The sequence below is a fragment of the Peromyscus eremicus genome, chromosome 15, assembly GCF_949786415.1.
Source record: "Peromyscus eremicus chromosome 15, PerEre_H2_v1, whole genome shotgun sequence".
Taxonomy (NCBI): Eukaryota; Metazoa; Chordata; class Mammalia; order Rodentia; family Cricetidae; genus Peromyscus; species Peromyscus eremicus.
Window position 1 is genome coordinate 4,699,822 of NC_081431.1, and position 15,964 is coordinate 4,715,785.

The 15,964-nt window shown below is 43.3% G+C and overlaps 1 protein-coding gene across 4 annotated transcripts in view; it reads left to right on the forward strand.

Moving 5' to 3' along the window:
* Nucleotides 1-15,964, forward strand: part of Rps6kc1 (ribosomal protein S6 kinase C1) — a 154,268-nt gene that overhangs the window by 135,296 nt on the left and 3,008 nt on the right. For all 4 annotated transcript variants that reach the window (XR_009383102.1, XM_059280093.1, XM_059280094.1 and 1 more), the window contains 2 exons: nucleotides 6,556-6,638; nucleotides 7,668-7,763. Coding sequence is in view for 3 of the 4 variants with exons in the window: in XM_059280093.1 (XP_059136076.1) it covers nucleotides 6,556-6,638; nucleotides 7,668-7,763 (179 nt within the window). In the remaining variant the exon portion in view is untranslated. The remainder of the gene's footprint in view (nucleotides 1-6,555; nucleotides 6,639-7,667; nucleotides 7,764-15,964) is intronic.

Genomic DNA, 15,964 nt, shown 5'->3' on the forward strand with positions numbered 1-15,964 from the left:
ATACTTTGTCATAACACTGAACACTAGTGTAAGACCCAGGTGCCTTTAAAGTATGGAGCTAGTTGTGTCTGAGAGATAAAGAGATCCAGGGGAAAGGAAGAGAAGCAGGCCGTGGTAGAAGTGACAATCAAGGAAGTATGGAAGAAGAAATGAAGAATGACAGCAGCAGGCCCCAGGGCACAGTCAAGAATGTCACCAGTGTCTGTGCCTTGTGCATCCTGGATGAGTTAGTGAACCCACAAAGGTGAGAAAGGAAGTTGGCTTTGAGGCTGCTGTGCTGCCATCACCCACTCACCATCCACAGCTGAAACAGCGATGGTAATTATCTACCTGTCAAACACCTGGTTGATGCGACCAGGGATTTCAAAGCATTAACATTGATGAATATCACTCTTGGAGGACTAGCTGGCCAAGTCCACAGCACAGAAAAGGATATGCCTAGTCTGTCTCATGAAGTACCTGGGAATTTCCACCCAGGGATGTCTGATTGCAGAGGTGTCCTTGTAAAATGTGTTACATTAATGGTGCAGGCCTACCTCAGCAAGCCTGAAAGTGGAGACAGGTATGGCTCCAATCTGGAGCTCCTCAGACATGTTGTGTGATCCTAAAAGGCATCTTTGAATGTCCACATTTGTGGGAGCCCAACTGGGAGACTGGCTCCCACATTTTATGACAGGATACTCTTGAGGAGTGAGGGATAAGAGTTAATGGAAGAGTAGAGGGGAGAGAGACAGACAGAAACACAGGAGAGCCTGGATCATTATCCACCAGCCCCTTCTGCCTCTTCTAAAGGGCCTTTTATAGGAATGCCAAGGGGTGGAGCAAAAGACCTCCCCCTAGCACAGCCAAGTGCAGACCCTTCCAGTCACCTAGTAACCACACACATAGTCAAGCAATTCTCTAATTCAGCCCTGCTGGGTAAAGAAAGCTCAGATCTCACTAGGAAACCTTTGTGGGCTTCCCCTTCTTGATATAATAAAGCGCCCCCCCCTCAGGCCCTTCAGATAGAATGTGCCTGTCTTAGGTTGTTCTTGATTAATTTTATATACATACATTCAGGAAGCTATCAAGAAGAAAGTTGCCTGTCTTTGGCTACCAGCCTTTGGCAAGAGGGGGTACAGAGCCTAACTCAGTTCTGGCCCGCTCCGGTCCCTACAAAGAACTTGCAAATAGTTACAGTGATCTTCACAGCTGCCACACCTCCCAATAAAGGAGTAGAGGATAATAGAGATGGAATCTCCTTTTTGGAATGGGTCTAAGATGACTACAGCAGTTTTAGCTGCACCAAGCCCTTTTCAGAACTTTGTCCTAACAGATGTTCAATAAAATTTTCAAGAGACTACTTTGATTCCTAGGAAAAAGTAGTCATTTCAAAACACTTCAAAGTATCCACTCAAGTAAACAAAAACCCATGCTAATTATAGAGACACTTTTAGCTGTTTAAGTAGCTCATATATACATGTGCTCTTATCACAGCAGTAGAATTTCTGTACAAACTAACTTGATTGTGGGAGGCCTACCCCTTTCTGAAGAAAAACAGAGAAAGAGTGGAATCTTTTAGGAAGAAGACAGAAAAGCTTCCTTTTTCGGGGGGTTGGTTTCGAGACAAGGTTTCTCTATGTAGTTTTGGTGCCTGTCCTGGATCTTGCTCTGTAGACCAGGCTAGCCTCAAACTCACAGAGATTCACCTGGCTCTACCTCCCGAGTCCTGGGATTAAAGGTGTGAGCCACCACCACCCAGCGCAGACACCTTCACTTAAGTTTTCCAGGGGCCATTGAGACCATAAAATTATATTTTGAGCCAACATAAAACGTATTCAAATATATCTGAAGGTAAAAAAGTAATTAAAAACAATTCTAGTGTGAACATCACTATACACTTTTTACAAACTTACATTCAACATTTACACTTTTTACATTCAGTATTTACACATCTTACAAACTTATATTCAAAAGGAAACTCTCTTACACTTTTTGCATATTTACAAGTAGCATGAATATCACTATACATATTTACACTTTTTTACAAACTTACATTATGCATTATTTACACGTTTTACAAACTTGTATTCAAAAGGAAACTCTATAGGACTATTTTACAAACCTTACCGAACATCTATAAAGAATCTCTTAACAGAACTAACTTACATTCAAAAGCAAACTCTATAGGATTATTTTACAAACTTTAGCAAACACTTTGAAGAGATCTCTTAACTGAACTATTATATTTTGTTTCAACAAGACAGAAAGTACACAAATCATTTCTAAAGTTTGGAGTTTATAGTCAGCTTTGATATTATTCTGAAAGTTTTCTTGAGAGTTTGAAGTCAGAGCCTAATTCATCAGTGGCTCTAAGCTTTATTTGGTGACTGAGGGTAAAATTCTATCTTGTTAATTTTTTAAAGCTGCTTTTTAATATTACCATGAGTGTTTCAAAGTGGCTTGTTGACAAACGATATTAGAATTTTAATTGCCTCCTGACAGGTTTTGTTCACTTGCTCCTTGTTTCCAGGAGGTAAGCTAAGCTTCCTAACAGTGCTTGTGAAAAAAAGCAATGTTTTGAGCTGAATTTTGGGGGCAGCATTTGAAAGTTTTTGTTCTGTCTATCTGCCTTTTTTTCTAGGCCTGCTTGCCTTTGCTGCCTCACTTTTACTAACTACATTTCCCAAGCTGCCTGTCTGTATAGCGTCATGCTACTACAAACTACTTTTCCCAAGCTGTCTTTCAGGTCCAACTCTGACCAATGGTGGCTGCTGCACTCCTAGTTTCTGTATACATGATCTGTGTTCATACTGAAATCAAGATTTTGCTTTTTTTGCCATGTAAGATTTCTGTTCTCCCTGAGCTGGCATTGACAGGTGTACTTCCTTCACCTGACACTGTCCCTGGAGCGGCCTGTGCCTGCCCATGCACACTTACAGATCAATGCTTCTCCCATCTTACCGGGTCAGTGAAAGAAAATAAAAGTTCCCAAGACTTCTGTCCCTAAACTTTGGCCTCATGGCCAAGAGGAAATTAATTCTGATGGTACAATGTTTTCATACAGCAGCAATGCCAGCAGAGTGAAGAGTTTTATTTCACCTGCATCTGCCTCAGGAAAAATTCTTTCTCTGCATCTCAGGGTTTATATCTAAGCTGTCCACAGGCCAAAAGCTTCCACAGGAATCTTTTTCTGCCTATTTTCTTGTATAGTATTTTTTCATGACTCTGATTCTTCCCAGTTTGTGTTTATAGTTTTGTAGTTGGAAATCAAGGACATGGCTTCTCTGTCTTTAAGTTTCTTTTTACCCAATATTCCTAATTCTACTCTTATTTTAAATTTCTTCTTACACTATATTCCTATATTCTATCTTACATTTTTCCTTAATTTTTATAGATAGAAATTAAGAGAGAGAGGAAAAAAAAAGAGAGAAATCTAGATAAAGATACTCGCTACCTCACGTTTCACTTTGGCATCTTTCAGCCACCTTACTTTATCTTCTGAGAATAAAATACTGTTGCCTTTATTTTTAATTCATTATTGAGCATGCCTCCTTATACCCGCAATGCCACTGACACTCCTTTTGCCAAGTCCCTGGTCCCTGTTCCTGGTGCCACTTGTAGCATCCCAGCTGGGAGATTGGCTCCCACATTTTACGACAAGATACTCTTGAGGAGTGAGGGATAAGAGATAATAAATAGAAGGATGGGAGGAGAGAGACAGATAGAAATACAGGATAGCCTTGGGAGGGCCTGGATCATTATCCACTGGCCCCGTCTATCTCTTCTAAAGGGCTTTTTATAGGAATGCTAAGGGGTGGAGCAAAAGACTTCCCCCTAGCACAGCCAAGTGCAAACCCTTCCAAATACCTGGTAACTATACACTTGGTCAAGCAATCCTCTAATGCAGCCCTGCTGGGTAAAGCAAGCTCAGATCTCACTAGGAAACCTTTGTGGGCCTCCACACACATTCTCTGAGCTGGCTGGGTCAGGCATCCTTCTGCCTGCTCACAGAGAAATAATGTCTCTATCTTCATAGTTAATTCATGCAATTAAGTTCTCTGTCATGTTGTTAGGAAATTTAAAGTGATTGAAGTATGAAACACAGTTTGGTACTTAGGTTGTCTAGTTATTCCATATATACAGAATACACACACACACACACACACACACACACACACACACACACACGTATATACTAGTTAGCCTAACTGTGGCTGTTGTGTGGCTGCTGTGCCCATGGCTGTGACACTAGTCTAGTATAACAGTGTCTATGCATGGAAAGTGCAGAGTGTTGCCAGCACATTCTAAATGGGTGGCTGATCTGTCCCTTGGTCTTGAGTTCTTAACAGGTAAAACCTTAATAAAACTAAGTAGCACATGGCTACCAACTCTGTGCTTAAGGAAATGGAATAGAGGAAAAATATATATTCCCTGTGGGTGCTGGTGGGAAACTTGTTTTAGATTTACATTAATCATGTGGCAGAATCTGTGGAGCATCTGGGCCAATACAGAGAGCCTCATTTATGCTGCTTCTCTGTTGGTACTGGTTGGTGAGATAGGCTGAGTCCCTACATGGAGGTCTGATTACATGAATAAACCTGAGCAAGACATTTCCATGTTCCTGAATGGCCAGTGAGATGTCATGCAAGGATTCTGAATGGGAATCATGTAAGCCATGTGTAGCCTAGAAGGAAATGTGCAGAGGGTATATTTGATTGCAAGCCTGTGACCACTTCCTCTTCACTTTTCTGAGGCTTCTGGGGACACACAGCCTGGCTAACATTTCTAAGAGCTCTTTTCTGAAGGCAACAGTGGCTCTGAGTGGAGGTGTTGGTGGTGTAGCTTTGAAACAGAGCCCCCAAGGACCTGTGTCTCTGGAGGGCTGCTGAGTAAGGTGTGAATTGTGGAGTTTAGAGCAAAATTTAACGCATAGACCCTCAGATCAAACTCACCTGATCCAGAAGAGATCTGAGACTCATACCAGGCCTTCAGTGTCTGGTCCAGCCTTCTAACAGGGAATGTTAAGTTTGTAGAAACTGTGGGAGGGTGCACACAGGTCCCCCCTACGCCAAGTTCTGTTCTGCAAACCTGCCTGTTTTCTCATCATCTCACTCTGCTCTTGAGATTTCTATCACCGAGATGTTTATGCAGGTTGATGAATATTAAAAATCTCACCACCCCAGAGGCAGGTCATTAAAACATTTGTCAGTTCTCTCACCCCGTTCTCTTTAATCAGAATTCTGTTGTTTGAAAACAGTACACATTTATACTTTGGCCGTATGTAAAGATGTCATTCAACATGGTTCTGCAGTGTGCGTGCATTTCACAGTTTACACAGGTCTTGATGGATTCTGGTCTTTAAGTTACATGAACAGTAGCTGGCAGGAGCTATTGTGTTTCTTTTCTGCTACTTAGCTGAGGTCAGCTCATCAGAGAGTGGAGGTCGTGGGTTGGTATGAAGCACTGTAGGCAGAGACAGGCTGGGAGGGTCTGTGGTTTGGGTCTACCTATGGTTAGGCTGTTTGGAGCCCCAAAGCAGCAACAAGAGGCTGCTGAAATGGGTCCATATCTGGTACTTTGCATGGGGGATAGTGTGTCACTACCCCCACCCCTTGCTTCAGGCATGAAGCTTGATGTCCTGAGAACGTGTTGTTCTTCTCCAAGGGTGCTCTGCAGAGTATTGGTTAGAACCAGGGTTCACAGGACTGCTTCACTTACATTTCAGATTCTCACTAACCCTCTAGAAACTTCTGAATATTTCGTCTCAAGTTGTAGGCTCCCTGTAGTCAAATAATAGTAAGCTGCTTTTGTTTGAATGGTGTCAGAAGGGTAGATAGCAGCAAGGCCTTGGGACCAGTCAGCTGTTGTTACAAGAGAACAAGGTCTCAAGTGGGAGTTAGTGGCTGTGGCCTCAGAGTTGGTGCTCATTATGGAGTGTGAGGTTCCTCCAGGAATGGACAGGTAGAACTGTAGTTCCTGGCTGTTCTAAACTCTTAGATTTTCACTCGTGGGTTTAAACAATATTTCTTCTATACTTCAGAATGGGTGGGTTTGCATTTCACAGGCTTCTTCAGTGAAAGAAAGTGAGAGATGAAGGGAGAGGGTGGGCCATCATCTGCTCTTATGTGACATTGGGTGACGTGTGCCCCCTAGTTTCTAACAGGGTAATTAATATTGGCTTAGGTAATTTTTGAAGTGCCTTGTGGTTACAAGGAGTCTTTATTTCTGAAACAAAAGATGGTTCGAAAGGGAAGTCAGCTGTGCTCCCTTGAATCTGAAAGTGGAAACAAGTGCTGATCTGGTTGGTTCATGAAACCTTAAGTACGGTGTCTTGAAGGTGTCCCTCCGTCAACCAAAGAACAAATGTCTCCGTTTAATGTATGACTGTGTCGGGAAAAAATGCAACCCCAGTAGGTGACCAGAGAGAGAAGCGACTTTCAGGGATTTGAAAGCCCAGGAGTGTTTAGTATTTGCTCTCTCAGCATTAACAAGGTCACCTTGCTAATACATGTTAATTTTGAAAGTTTAATTGACCTCTGGAATTTTAATATCAACCTTTTTTGGTGTGTTTAGAGGTTGGAGCAGTCACAGAAGAAACTGAAGCTTGTGATTGGTGGAGCCTGGGTGCTGTCCTCTTCGAACTTCTCACTGGCAAGGTATGCAGTGACCTAGACACCCAGTGCACATATCCAGATGCCACCCTGACTCCAAGTCAAGCATGTTAGCTTTTCCTGTAGTCGTTAGGTCAGGGGCTGAGGAAAACTTCAGTGTCAGAAACAGGCAGAGCAATTTATCAAGATTCTGATTTTTTAAAAATCCTGTAACATTGAATAAATTGATAGCCGTCTTTTGCTGTGCCTCAGCTACCCCGTGAGAGACTCGGCTCTTCCTCTGCCCTCTCGGTGAGGTAGCATTAACAGAGTCACATCTGTGGGGTTTGTAACAGGCACATGTCAGAATCCTCAGTATTCTTTAGGTTCTTGTCTGAAGCCAGGGTGCATTCATATTTTAAAAATTAGTGTTGATATTAAAGGTAACATCTTTTCACCTGTACCATACATTTTCCCTATCTGTTCTAGTGTGGGGACAGAGAATGTACTCTCTCTGATTAGTAACTTTTAAGCATGATGCCTGAGGTTAATAGGCATTAACTGAGTTTTGTGTCTGTTGCCTCCTGGGAAGAAACTGGAGGAGATGCATAGTCCCACTTTTGTTAAGTGTACGAATTAGCAATGTGAGATCACTGTGAAGTGCACACTAGCTGATGTTTGCAGTTAAACTGTAAAATGTAACTATACACATGTTGAAGCACCGTGCTTAACAAACTCTACGCTAGAAAGGTTTTTAAGAACATTAGTTATTTCAAAGCTATCAGCTCCCTCTTTGGAGTTTGTGTGTTATTTAAGCTTTTCTGTTAGGATCTAGTCCCTCAGTAATGACGAAGGGACGGTTGCACAAGCCTGTGATGTGCTCACGGTGGCTGTCAGCTGCCTTGCAGATGCCCTCTAGGCTCACAGCCTAATCTTCCTCGGCGGCGGTGATGGTGGCGGCGGCGACGCTGTGTTGATGGCTGTGCCTCCAGTTTACACGGTGTCAGCTCTCTGTAGTTGCTGCCTGTGTGCCCTGGGATAGAACAGGGTGTGATGTGATTCAGGATAAGAAGTGTAACCGATTGACTCTTTCAGACACTCGTGGAGTGCCACCCAGCAGGAATAAATACGCACACTACTTTGAACATGCCAGACTGTGTTTCTGAAGAGGCTCGTTCACTCATTCAACAGGTAATTGAATCGACCTCCTGGCCAAGTATCTGGAACTTGCGGGTTAGCAGAGGCCACTGCAGCAGAGCCATTAGGAAGTTATTTTGAGATAGGAAAGGCTCATGTACAGCCACATTCAGAGTGAACATGGTACATTTGTAGGATCAGAGGAAGGGCTGAAACTTGTTGACCCTAATTTTTGTATTAAGTTGAGCTAATATTAATGTGTTCCATCTATTTATGGGGGTGTGAGGTTACATTGCTTTTGGCTTGTCTGGGACTGCCCAATTTCCCCACTGTATTATGCAGCCATTTGCTGAGTGGTTGTTCCACTCTTTAATTCTCATTTGCACAGGGAGAAGGGTTATGAAGTGTTGTCAAGTCAGCCCCACGGCCTCCTCCCCTTGATGGGACTGGAGCCCTGTGCCAGTTAGTATATTTCTGGGGGCTTTGAAGAAAGACTCTGTTGAAAATTTAGGTGCAGTGTTTCAGAGGTCTGGGCTCAGTTAGCTGCTCCAGCTAATTCTCCTTTATTTAGTAACCACGTTTGACAGCACAAGCCCCAGTGACCAGAGCTTTCCAGGTTGTGGGGTTCTGGAGTGTCTGTGTAGACTACATGGCTAGGCAGTCCTAATGAAAAAAATTCAACGTTCCAAATGCTCTGAAATCTGAAACTTTTTGTGTATACTCAGGAAATTTAAGATTTCAGGGTGTTTGAGAATTTGTGTTCAGGTGAAGACTCCTCACCTGCCTCAGTTGTCCTGAGTCGGGAGTCTGATGAGGCACTGTGCTGTACTGTTCTGTTGTGAGGGACTCACAACACTGCAGTCCTCACATTTTCATGAAAGTCATCAAATGAAAAGGGGATCTGAAATGGTGAACTAAGTGAACTAAAATTATTCAATAGATGTGGATGTTTTGAAATCAGAGAAAATAAAAATTAAAAGAAAAAAAGGGGGGGTATATGAAGAAAAAAATCACCTCCTGTTCTCCTAAAGAGTAATTTTGATTCCATTTGGCAGTACTGTGGGCATGGCATAGTGCTGAGGCTGTGGGGGGAAGACCAAATAACTGTCCACAGGCAGGACCGAGGAAGGGCTCAGACAGGCAGAAACTACCTCAGAGTTCTTCAAGTCAAGATAAGGAGGGTCCTAGTGGGTGCTGTGGGAGGAAAGTTGTTAGGGACTGTGTGTTGTTTTGCTGGGCATTTGGCATAGTTCAGTAGGGCAAAGTTAGATATGGGGAGTAGCATGGGGGACTGAACAAGGGGGCTCACATAGAGTGAAGGATGAATTTAGACTCAGAGTAGTTGGGATTTTCTCACGGGTGTTCTTGTCATGAACAGAAGGTGGAAGGACACAGCTCTTTTACAATGTGGCATTTGCTGTTGTGCAGAAAAATGAAAGTATCAGAGTTGGATTAATTTGCCCAACTCTGTGAAATATAAAGAAATGTAGTCATGGGTTGGGAACGTAGTTCAGTTGGTAATGTGCCTCCCTAGCATGATACAGAGCCCAGTTCCCTTCTCAGTCTGTATAGAAGCAACACAATGGCACATACCTGTTGTTAAGGTAATTCTTGGTTACTGGTAAGTTTGGGTCTAGTCTGGGATACATGAGATCCTACCTCAAAACAAACATACAACATTTAAAAGGGGGGGCAAGGAGAAGGTGGAGGAGGAAGATGGGGAGGAAGAGAAGGAGGAAGAAGAGGGAGAGGTAAGGAGGAAGAAGAGAAGAGGTGAGGAAGAAGGAGGAAGAGGAAGATGGGGAGGAAGATGGGGGGCATCAGTCTGTTTAGAGACAGAGATGTGTGCACTTGGAGCCCTTGGTCTCTAGTAAGTCAGAGAAAACCATGTAAGATGCTCCATTCTAGCTGGTCCTTTGGTTCTATCTTTTTTATTGTGGTGCAAGGAAGTAAAAGTATTTACGGGGGGCGGGGCTAAGGAAAGACTGAGACTGGCTTTTTGTTTTCCTCAAAGAAGTTGTTATTCCCTAATGACGAGTACAGAATTTTTTATGGTAATTCACTACTGTGCCCTTGTCTTTACTAGGAGTCCCTGTGGAGTGTTTGAGTCTGAAGGTCTGCTTTGTTCTGTAATGGCAACACTCTGTCACTGCCCAAGGAAGTGGCCATTCATGCTGAGGAAATACCATCTGCCATCCGAAGGGAGAGGGGTTCCCTGGCAGGCCAAGGTGTTCCTCTTGCACTGCTTCAGGGTAGAGAGGTTACCTTGAAAAGAATCACGCATAGTTTATGTGGAGGAAATAACTACTCTGCTCTGAGGGTATTTCCCCCTCTTCGCTCTTTCTGCTCCTTGCTTGATTCTTAGAAATGTCAACAGTCCTGAGGTAAAACAGTTTCTTTTGACATGCAACCACAAAGTCCTGAGTCCAGTGTCTGCATGGACTTGGTGCCCGAGGATTCAGCTCTTCATCAGTGGGGATGCTATCCATGGGAAAGACCTTTAAACAAGGTTTTTGTGTCTCTTGCTTGGCACAGTCACCTGGCCAAGGAGCTTGGCAGACAGTGTGCCGAGTTCCTTCTATGGTCTCTGCCGGCCGGCCGACATGTTCTCCTTTGACAGCACTTTGAGATGGCAGAGTGAGTGGACGTTGTCGGCAAAGAAGTTACAAGCTGATGGTGACACTTGAGAGCTGCAGACTCGTCTCCAGACTAAGTAAATCGATGCTAGCAAGCGATAGAATGCAAACGTGAGGAAGCCGTAGTTTAGAATGAGTGGGTGGAAATCCAGTTAAAGAGAAAGACTTGCCTGTGTAGCTCCCCCTTGAGGTAGTGCATGTGCCCCAGAAACAGCAGTATTTGGTGTTCAAGTTGCTAAACTGCTGCTATATTTCAATCAGCAGGTGTGAGCTGTCTTTGAACTGAGTCCATTATGTTCATAACAATAGCCTTTAAAATACACCTTGGTGAGCTGGGAGGTGACTCAGTGCTTCTGAGCACTGCCTGCTCTTTCAGAGGACCTGAGTTAAGTTCCCAGCACCCACACAGCAGCTCACAGCCACCCATAATTGCAGTTCCAGGGGATCCAACACCCTTTTCTGACCTCTGTGGACAACTGGCGTGCATGTGGTACACATACACACATGGAGGCAAAACACTCACGCACATAAAAGAAAACAATCTAAACCCCCACATTTCAGGAACTTCTAATATAAAGTTCTTTGAACAGTTAGCTTTAATAAACAGTACTAGAGCCGGGCGGTGGTGGCGCACACCTTTAATCCCAGCACTTGGGAGGCAGAGGCAGGTGGATCTCCGTGAGTTCGAGTCCCGTCTGGTCTACAGAGTGAGTTCCAGGACAGCCGGGGCCACACAGAGAAACCCTGTCTTGAACAGCCCCCTCCAAAAAAAAAAAAAAAAAAAAAAAAAAAGTGGTAGGATGGTTTAGAATGCTAGGCAAAATAACTTCAGGTAAAAATTTACTAGTATTTTGTTTGTTTACTTATTTTTGAAAAGGGGTCTTATCATATAGCCCTGGCTGGCCTAAAACTCTAAGACCAGGCTGACTTTGAACTTACAGTAATTCTTCTGGCTCTGCATCCTGAATGCTGAGATTAGATGTGTGTCACCATCCCAGGCACTTTTAAAGCATGTGCTTCAGTCTTCTGTGACAGGTAACACCCAAATGAAGGGATGGGTTCTCAGACTCTCTACTCACACATCAGGGGACTGTGATGTCATGCTTGTAGTATGGGTTCTGGAGTCAAGGTGCTTGAATGCAAACCCTTGCTTGGCAACTTAATACCTGTATGATCTTAAGCAGTTTACTAATTTCCTCACATCTCTGTTCACTCATTTATAAAAGGAAGGAAGGGTAGCTGTCCAAAGAGTTACAGTGAGTTGAGTCCCTAAGTTAATACATATTATACAGTTAGGCTAATGGCTGGCCCATGGCAAGTGCAGTGCCTACATTTTTATTATTATTAGAATAATAATAAAATGTGTTGAGGCTCATGACTTTTGTAATTTGATGGGATATGTGCTTTCGTTATGGGGCTGCTGCTGTAGGAATCTGGCAACTGCTGGTTTTACAGGGAAAAAGCTTTAGAAGTCGTGGACTAGAAATGCGCCAAAATTAGTTACACACATGCATGAAACTGTGAGAAAAAGTTTTAAAGCCATGGACATACATAGCAGTTGTTTATTTGTAAACAGCATATCAGTTGCTGTTTATTTTACAGATAGTTGAGTTAACGAATAATGAGTGAAAATTATAAATAAAGAAAAAAGTGGAATCTTTGATTAAAATTGGATAGTGGCTGTTGGTACAGGAAGATGCTGGCAAGTCCTCTCCCCAGTGCTCCAGTGCGGGCCAGGATTGGTGAAGGCCATCATTTCAGTGCTCTCTGAAATCGATTAAAGGGTATAATGACCTGGGAAACAGCTGGACTTGGAGCGAAGATATCATGCCTCATATTCTCTACAATATGCTTCTGTTTTTCCTTCACTACATGGTCATGGGGCCAGGCTGTGGGGACAAACCCTGAGCATCAGGAATGTGTGTAGGAACATTCTGTGAGCCAGCATAGACTGGTTGGGGCCTGAACTGTAAGCAGATTCTCCTTCCTGTGGGAAGAGATGGAGGCTTGACTGGCTGAGGTGTTTGGACACAACCTTTACTTAGTCTCTATTGGACAGCTAAGCCATAGAGACATAGGAAGCCCAGCCTAAAACTCAAAACCAACCAACCAGAGATGTCAGCAATACATTATAGTGCGGGGGAAAGAGAGGAGGCTCTGTGGACTTTCAGAGCTGGCTGAAGTGGATTACCAAAGAAACAGACCAACAGCCATGACAGTGTTCATGGGGACACACCACTAACAAACACTCTGTTTTCAGGGGAATGTAATAGGAGATGTAGCAGAAGCAGAAAGTGGGACTTGTGCAGAGAAAAGCACCATTGATGGAAATGTCTCAGGTGACCCCAGATTTGGAGGTTAACAAAACATCCACCAGTTACTATAAATATCTTCAGAGAATTAAAATAAGCTGTGTTTAAAGAATTGAGGGAAAGTGTCACAACAATGGAATAAATTACAAAATGAAAAATTGAGGAAAACCAGGTTGAAATCTTAAATTGAAAAGTTTGCTGTAGGTGGAGTTTTCCTGTCCTGGCAGCTGTTTCCCAAATAAGCAACACTGAGACTTAATATTAATTACAAATGCTTGGCTCATGGCTCAGGCTTGTTACTATCTACCTCTTGCATTTAACTTAACCCATGTTTTTTATCTATGCATTGCCACATGGTGGTGGTACCTTCTTTCAACATGGCATGATCATCTCCTGCTCTCTCTGTGTCTGGCTGGTGACTCCTTGGACTCCGTCCTTCCTCCCAGCATTCTCAGTGTGGCTGTCCCACCTACACTTCCTACCTGGCTACCAGTCAATCAGCTCTTTATTAACCAATGAGAGAAATACACATTCACAGTGTACAGAAGGATTATTGAGCAGCAGTTCACTGAATGAAATAAGCAATCACTGGAAGAATGCACTGGCGCATCACATCGGGAGGATGAGTCAATAGAAATGACCCACTCTGAGAACAGGCCCCAATATGTGAGGAGTGATGAAAAGGGCCACAGGGGACTGTGAGGCAATATTTTTTTCTTTCAAATGCACCAATGTATATAGACGAATTTTAGGAGGTCTTATTAATAAAAACACTCCAGAGCCAGATATTGGGGTGAATTCTAAAAGATCAGAGAAACAGAACAAGCCACAACTAACCTCACCTCGCCAACTTCTCAGCTGATCCTGTTTTCTCAAACTGGAAGCCTCTGAGTCCTCATCTGAATGGATCTCAGCTGAACTGCTGCTAAAAGCTTAAAAGCTTGAAAAGCCTCGAGTTCCTGGTCCTCATGCCTTATACTTTTCTGCTTCCTGCCATCACTTCCTGAGATTAAAGGTGTGTGTCTTTCCCAAGCAAGATATGAGATCTCAAGTCCTGGGATTAAAGGTGTGTGCCACCATGCCTGGCTTCTATGCCTATCTAGTGGCTGTGCTGTTCTCTGACCCCAGACAAGTTTATTGGGGTGCACAATATATCAACCACAAATGTACATAAAATGAGAGTTCCAGAAGAAGAAGAAGTTGGGAAAAGAAGCAGAAATACTTGAAGGGATAATGGCTGAAAATAGTCTTGGTTTCATGAGTGACACAGAAGAAACTTAGTGGACCCTGCGTAGAAAAATGAGAGCCACATGCAGACACACCGATGGCAGATTGTTGAAAAGCAAAAACAGAGGAAAAAAGTAAAGGCAGCAAGAGAAAGACTCATCTTATGGGAGGGATTATTAGTGCTCAGTTCTCATCGAAAACAACAGAGGACACTAGAATAGCATTCATAATATTGAAGGGAAGTGTCAGCCTGTAATCCAGAAAAGTCATTTTTCATAAAAGGTGAAATAAAGACATTCCCAGATAAAGGATGACTAAGCTCCCAGCCATGGATGAACATGTCAAGAGCTAGTGACTTGGGGTGTAGGGGATGCGGTAGGGTGGGGCTCAGGTCTGAGCACAGTGCAGTGGTAGAGAGAAGTTCATAAAAATGTCTAAATATATTTTCCTCATTTATCTCCCCCACCTGTTTTAAAAAATATGGACACATGTAATGATAATTATGAGATGGTGCTGTTGGGTTTATGGCATGTATAGATACAATATACATGTAGCTCTTTGTAAGTCCATTCTTCATCCCTAGATCCAAACAACAGATCAAGTATATGTATATTTTAAATTCTAGGCTGTCTGGGCTTGGCAGCTCACCTATAATCCCAGCATGTGGAAGGTTGAGACAGGAGGACCAGCCTGGGCTACATATTGAGTCATGCCAGGCAGATCTGAGTCACAATGTGAGACTCTGCTTCAGAAAGAGGAAAAGCTAGGAAAGATTTTGTGCACATTTTTCTCATCACCTCTCTCTACACAATGCAGTGCAGGAGTTATTTGCATATTGGTTACATTGTGTTGTGGGTTAGTCATCTGAGATGATTGGAAGTGTATGGGAGCATGTGCTTATAGATTGTCAAGGACTTGAGCACCCAGGTGTCTTGATATTCATGCAGACTCTGGAACCAGGACCCTATGGATACCAAGTGGTGACTGTACCTAGCAATAGTAGAGGGACAGAATTGGGTCATGGAGGAGAAAATTCCTGCCTGTTATTGAGTTAGTACTATTCTGAAGTAGATTGTATGATAAATTAAGTTGTGTGATTTTGACCGTGGTTGCTGAGTGTCTGTACACAATGCACAAAAGGTCATTAAAGTGCCTGGAAAAGTGCACGGGGTGACTTTGAGTTCAGATACAAATGGGTGACAGGTAAACTGCACAGTCCCCGAGAGGGCTGGAGTGATACTAAAGGTCAGCAAAATGGACATTAGAGCAGGGGCTGCTAGAGACTGACAGCATCTCAGGAGAAGGAGAGGCCAACACAGGAGAGTGTAATAATAGCCCCAAAGTACATACAAAGACTGCGTTGAAAGAAAAAATAGTTCAGCAAAACAAATGGAGTCCTCCATATCTCATCTAGGTAGTTATAGACACCAGCAGGCTGCAGAGGACACATGTAACCATACAGAGGGAATGCTCTGCAGTAACTGCAGCGTGTGCACGCTCAGCACACGCATCGAAAGCAGTCTCCTGGATGACCCTGTGCTGTGTTCAGATAAACCTCTGAGATTAGCAAGGCTCAAGTCTAGCAGTGTACTCTGACCACAGCAGAGAAATTATTAATCTGTAACAGACAACAAGCAGGTCAGAGGTTCAAGGTCATCCTTGGCTTCACAGCAAGTTCTAGGTCAGCCCAGGCTGCAGGAGATCCTGCTTCAAAAAACAACACGAAACACCCCTCCCTCCAACCCCAAGCCCAAAAGAGTCAGCTAAATCCACAGATATTTGGGAATTAAACCACATACTTACTTCTGTGTAACTTATGGGTCAAAGAAGAAATCATAAAAGGAGTCACAGCATAGTATTAATGGGATGTAAATAGAAACACACATCCCAGGGTTTCTGGAAGAAGCTGCACCAGTTATCATTCTGCATTTATAAAAGGAAGAGACCTAACATCAGAGTCTAACCTTACACTTTAAGACACCGAAAAGAATGGGGCATGGGGACTTATGCCCATGATCCCAACACTTGCCAAGCTGAGGCAAGAGGATTGCCATGAGTTCAAGGCCAGTCGGCTCTAGAA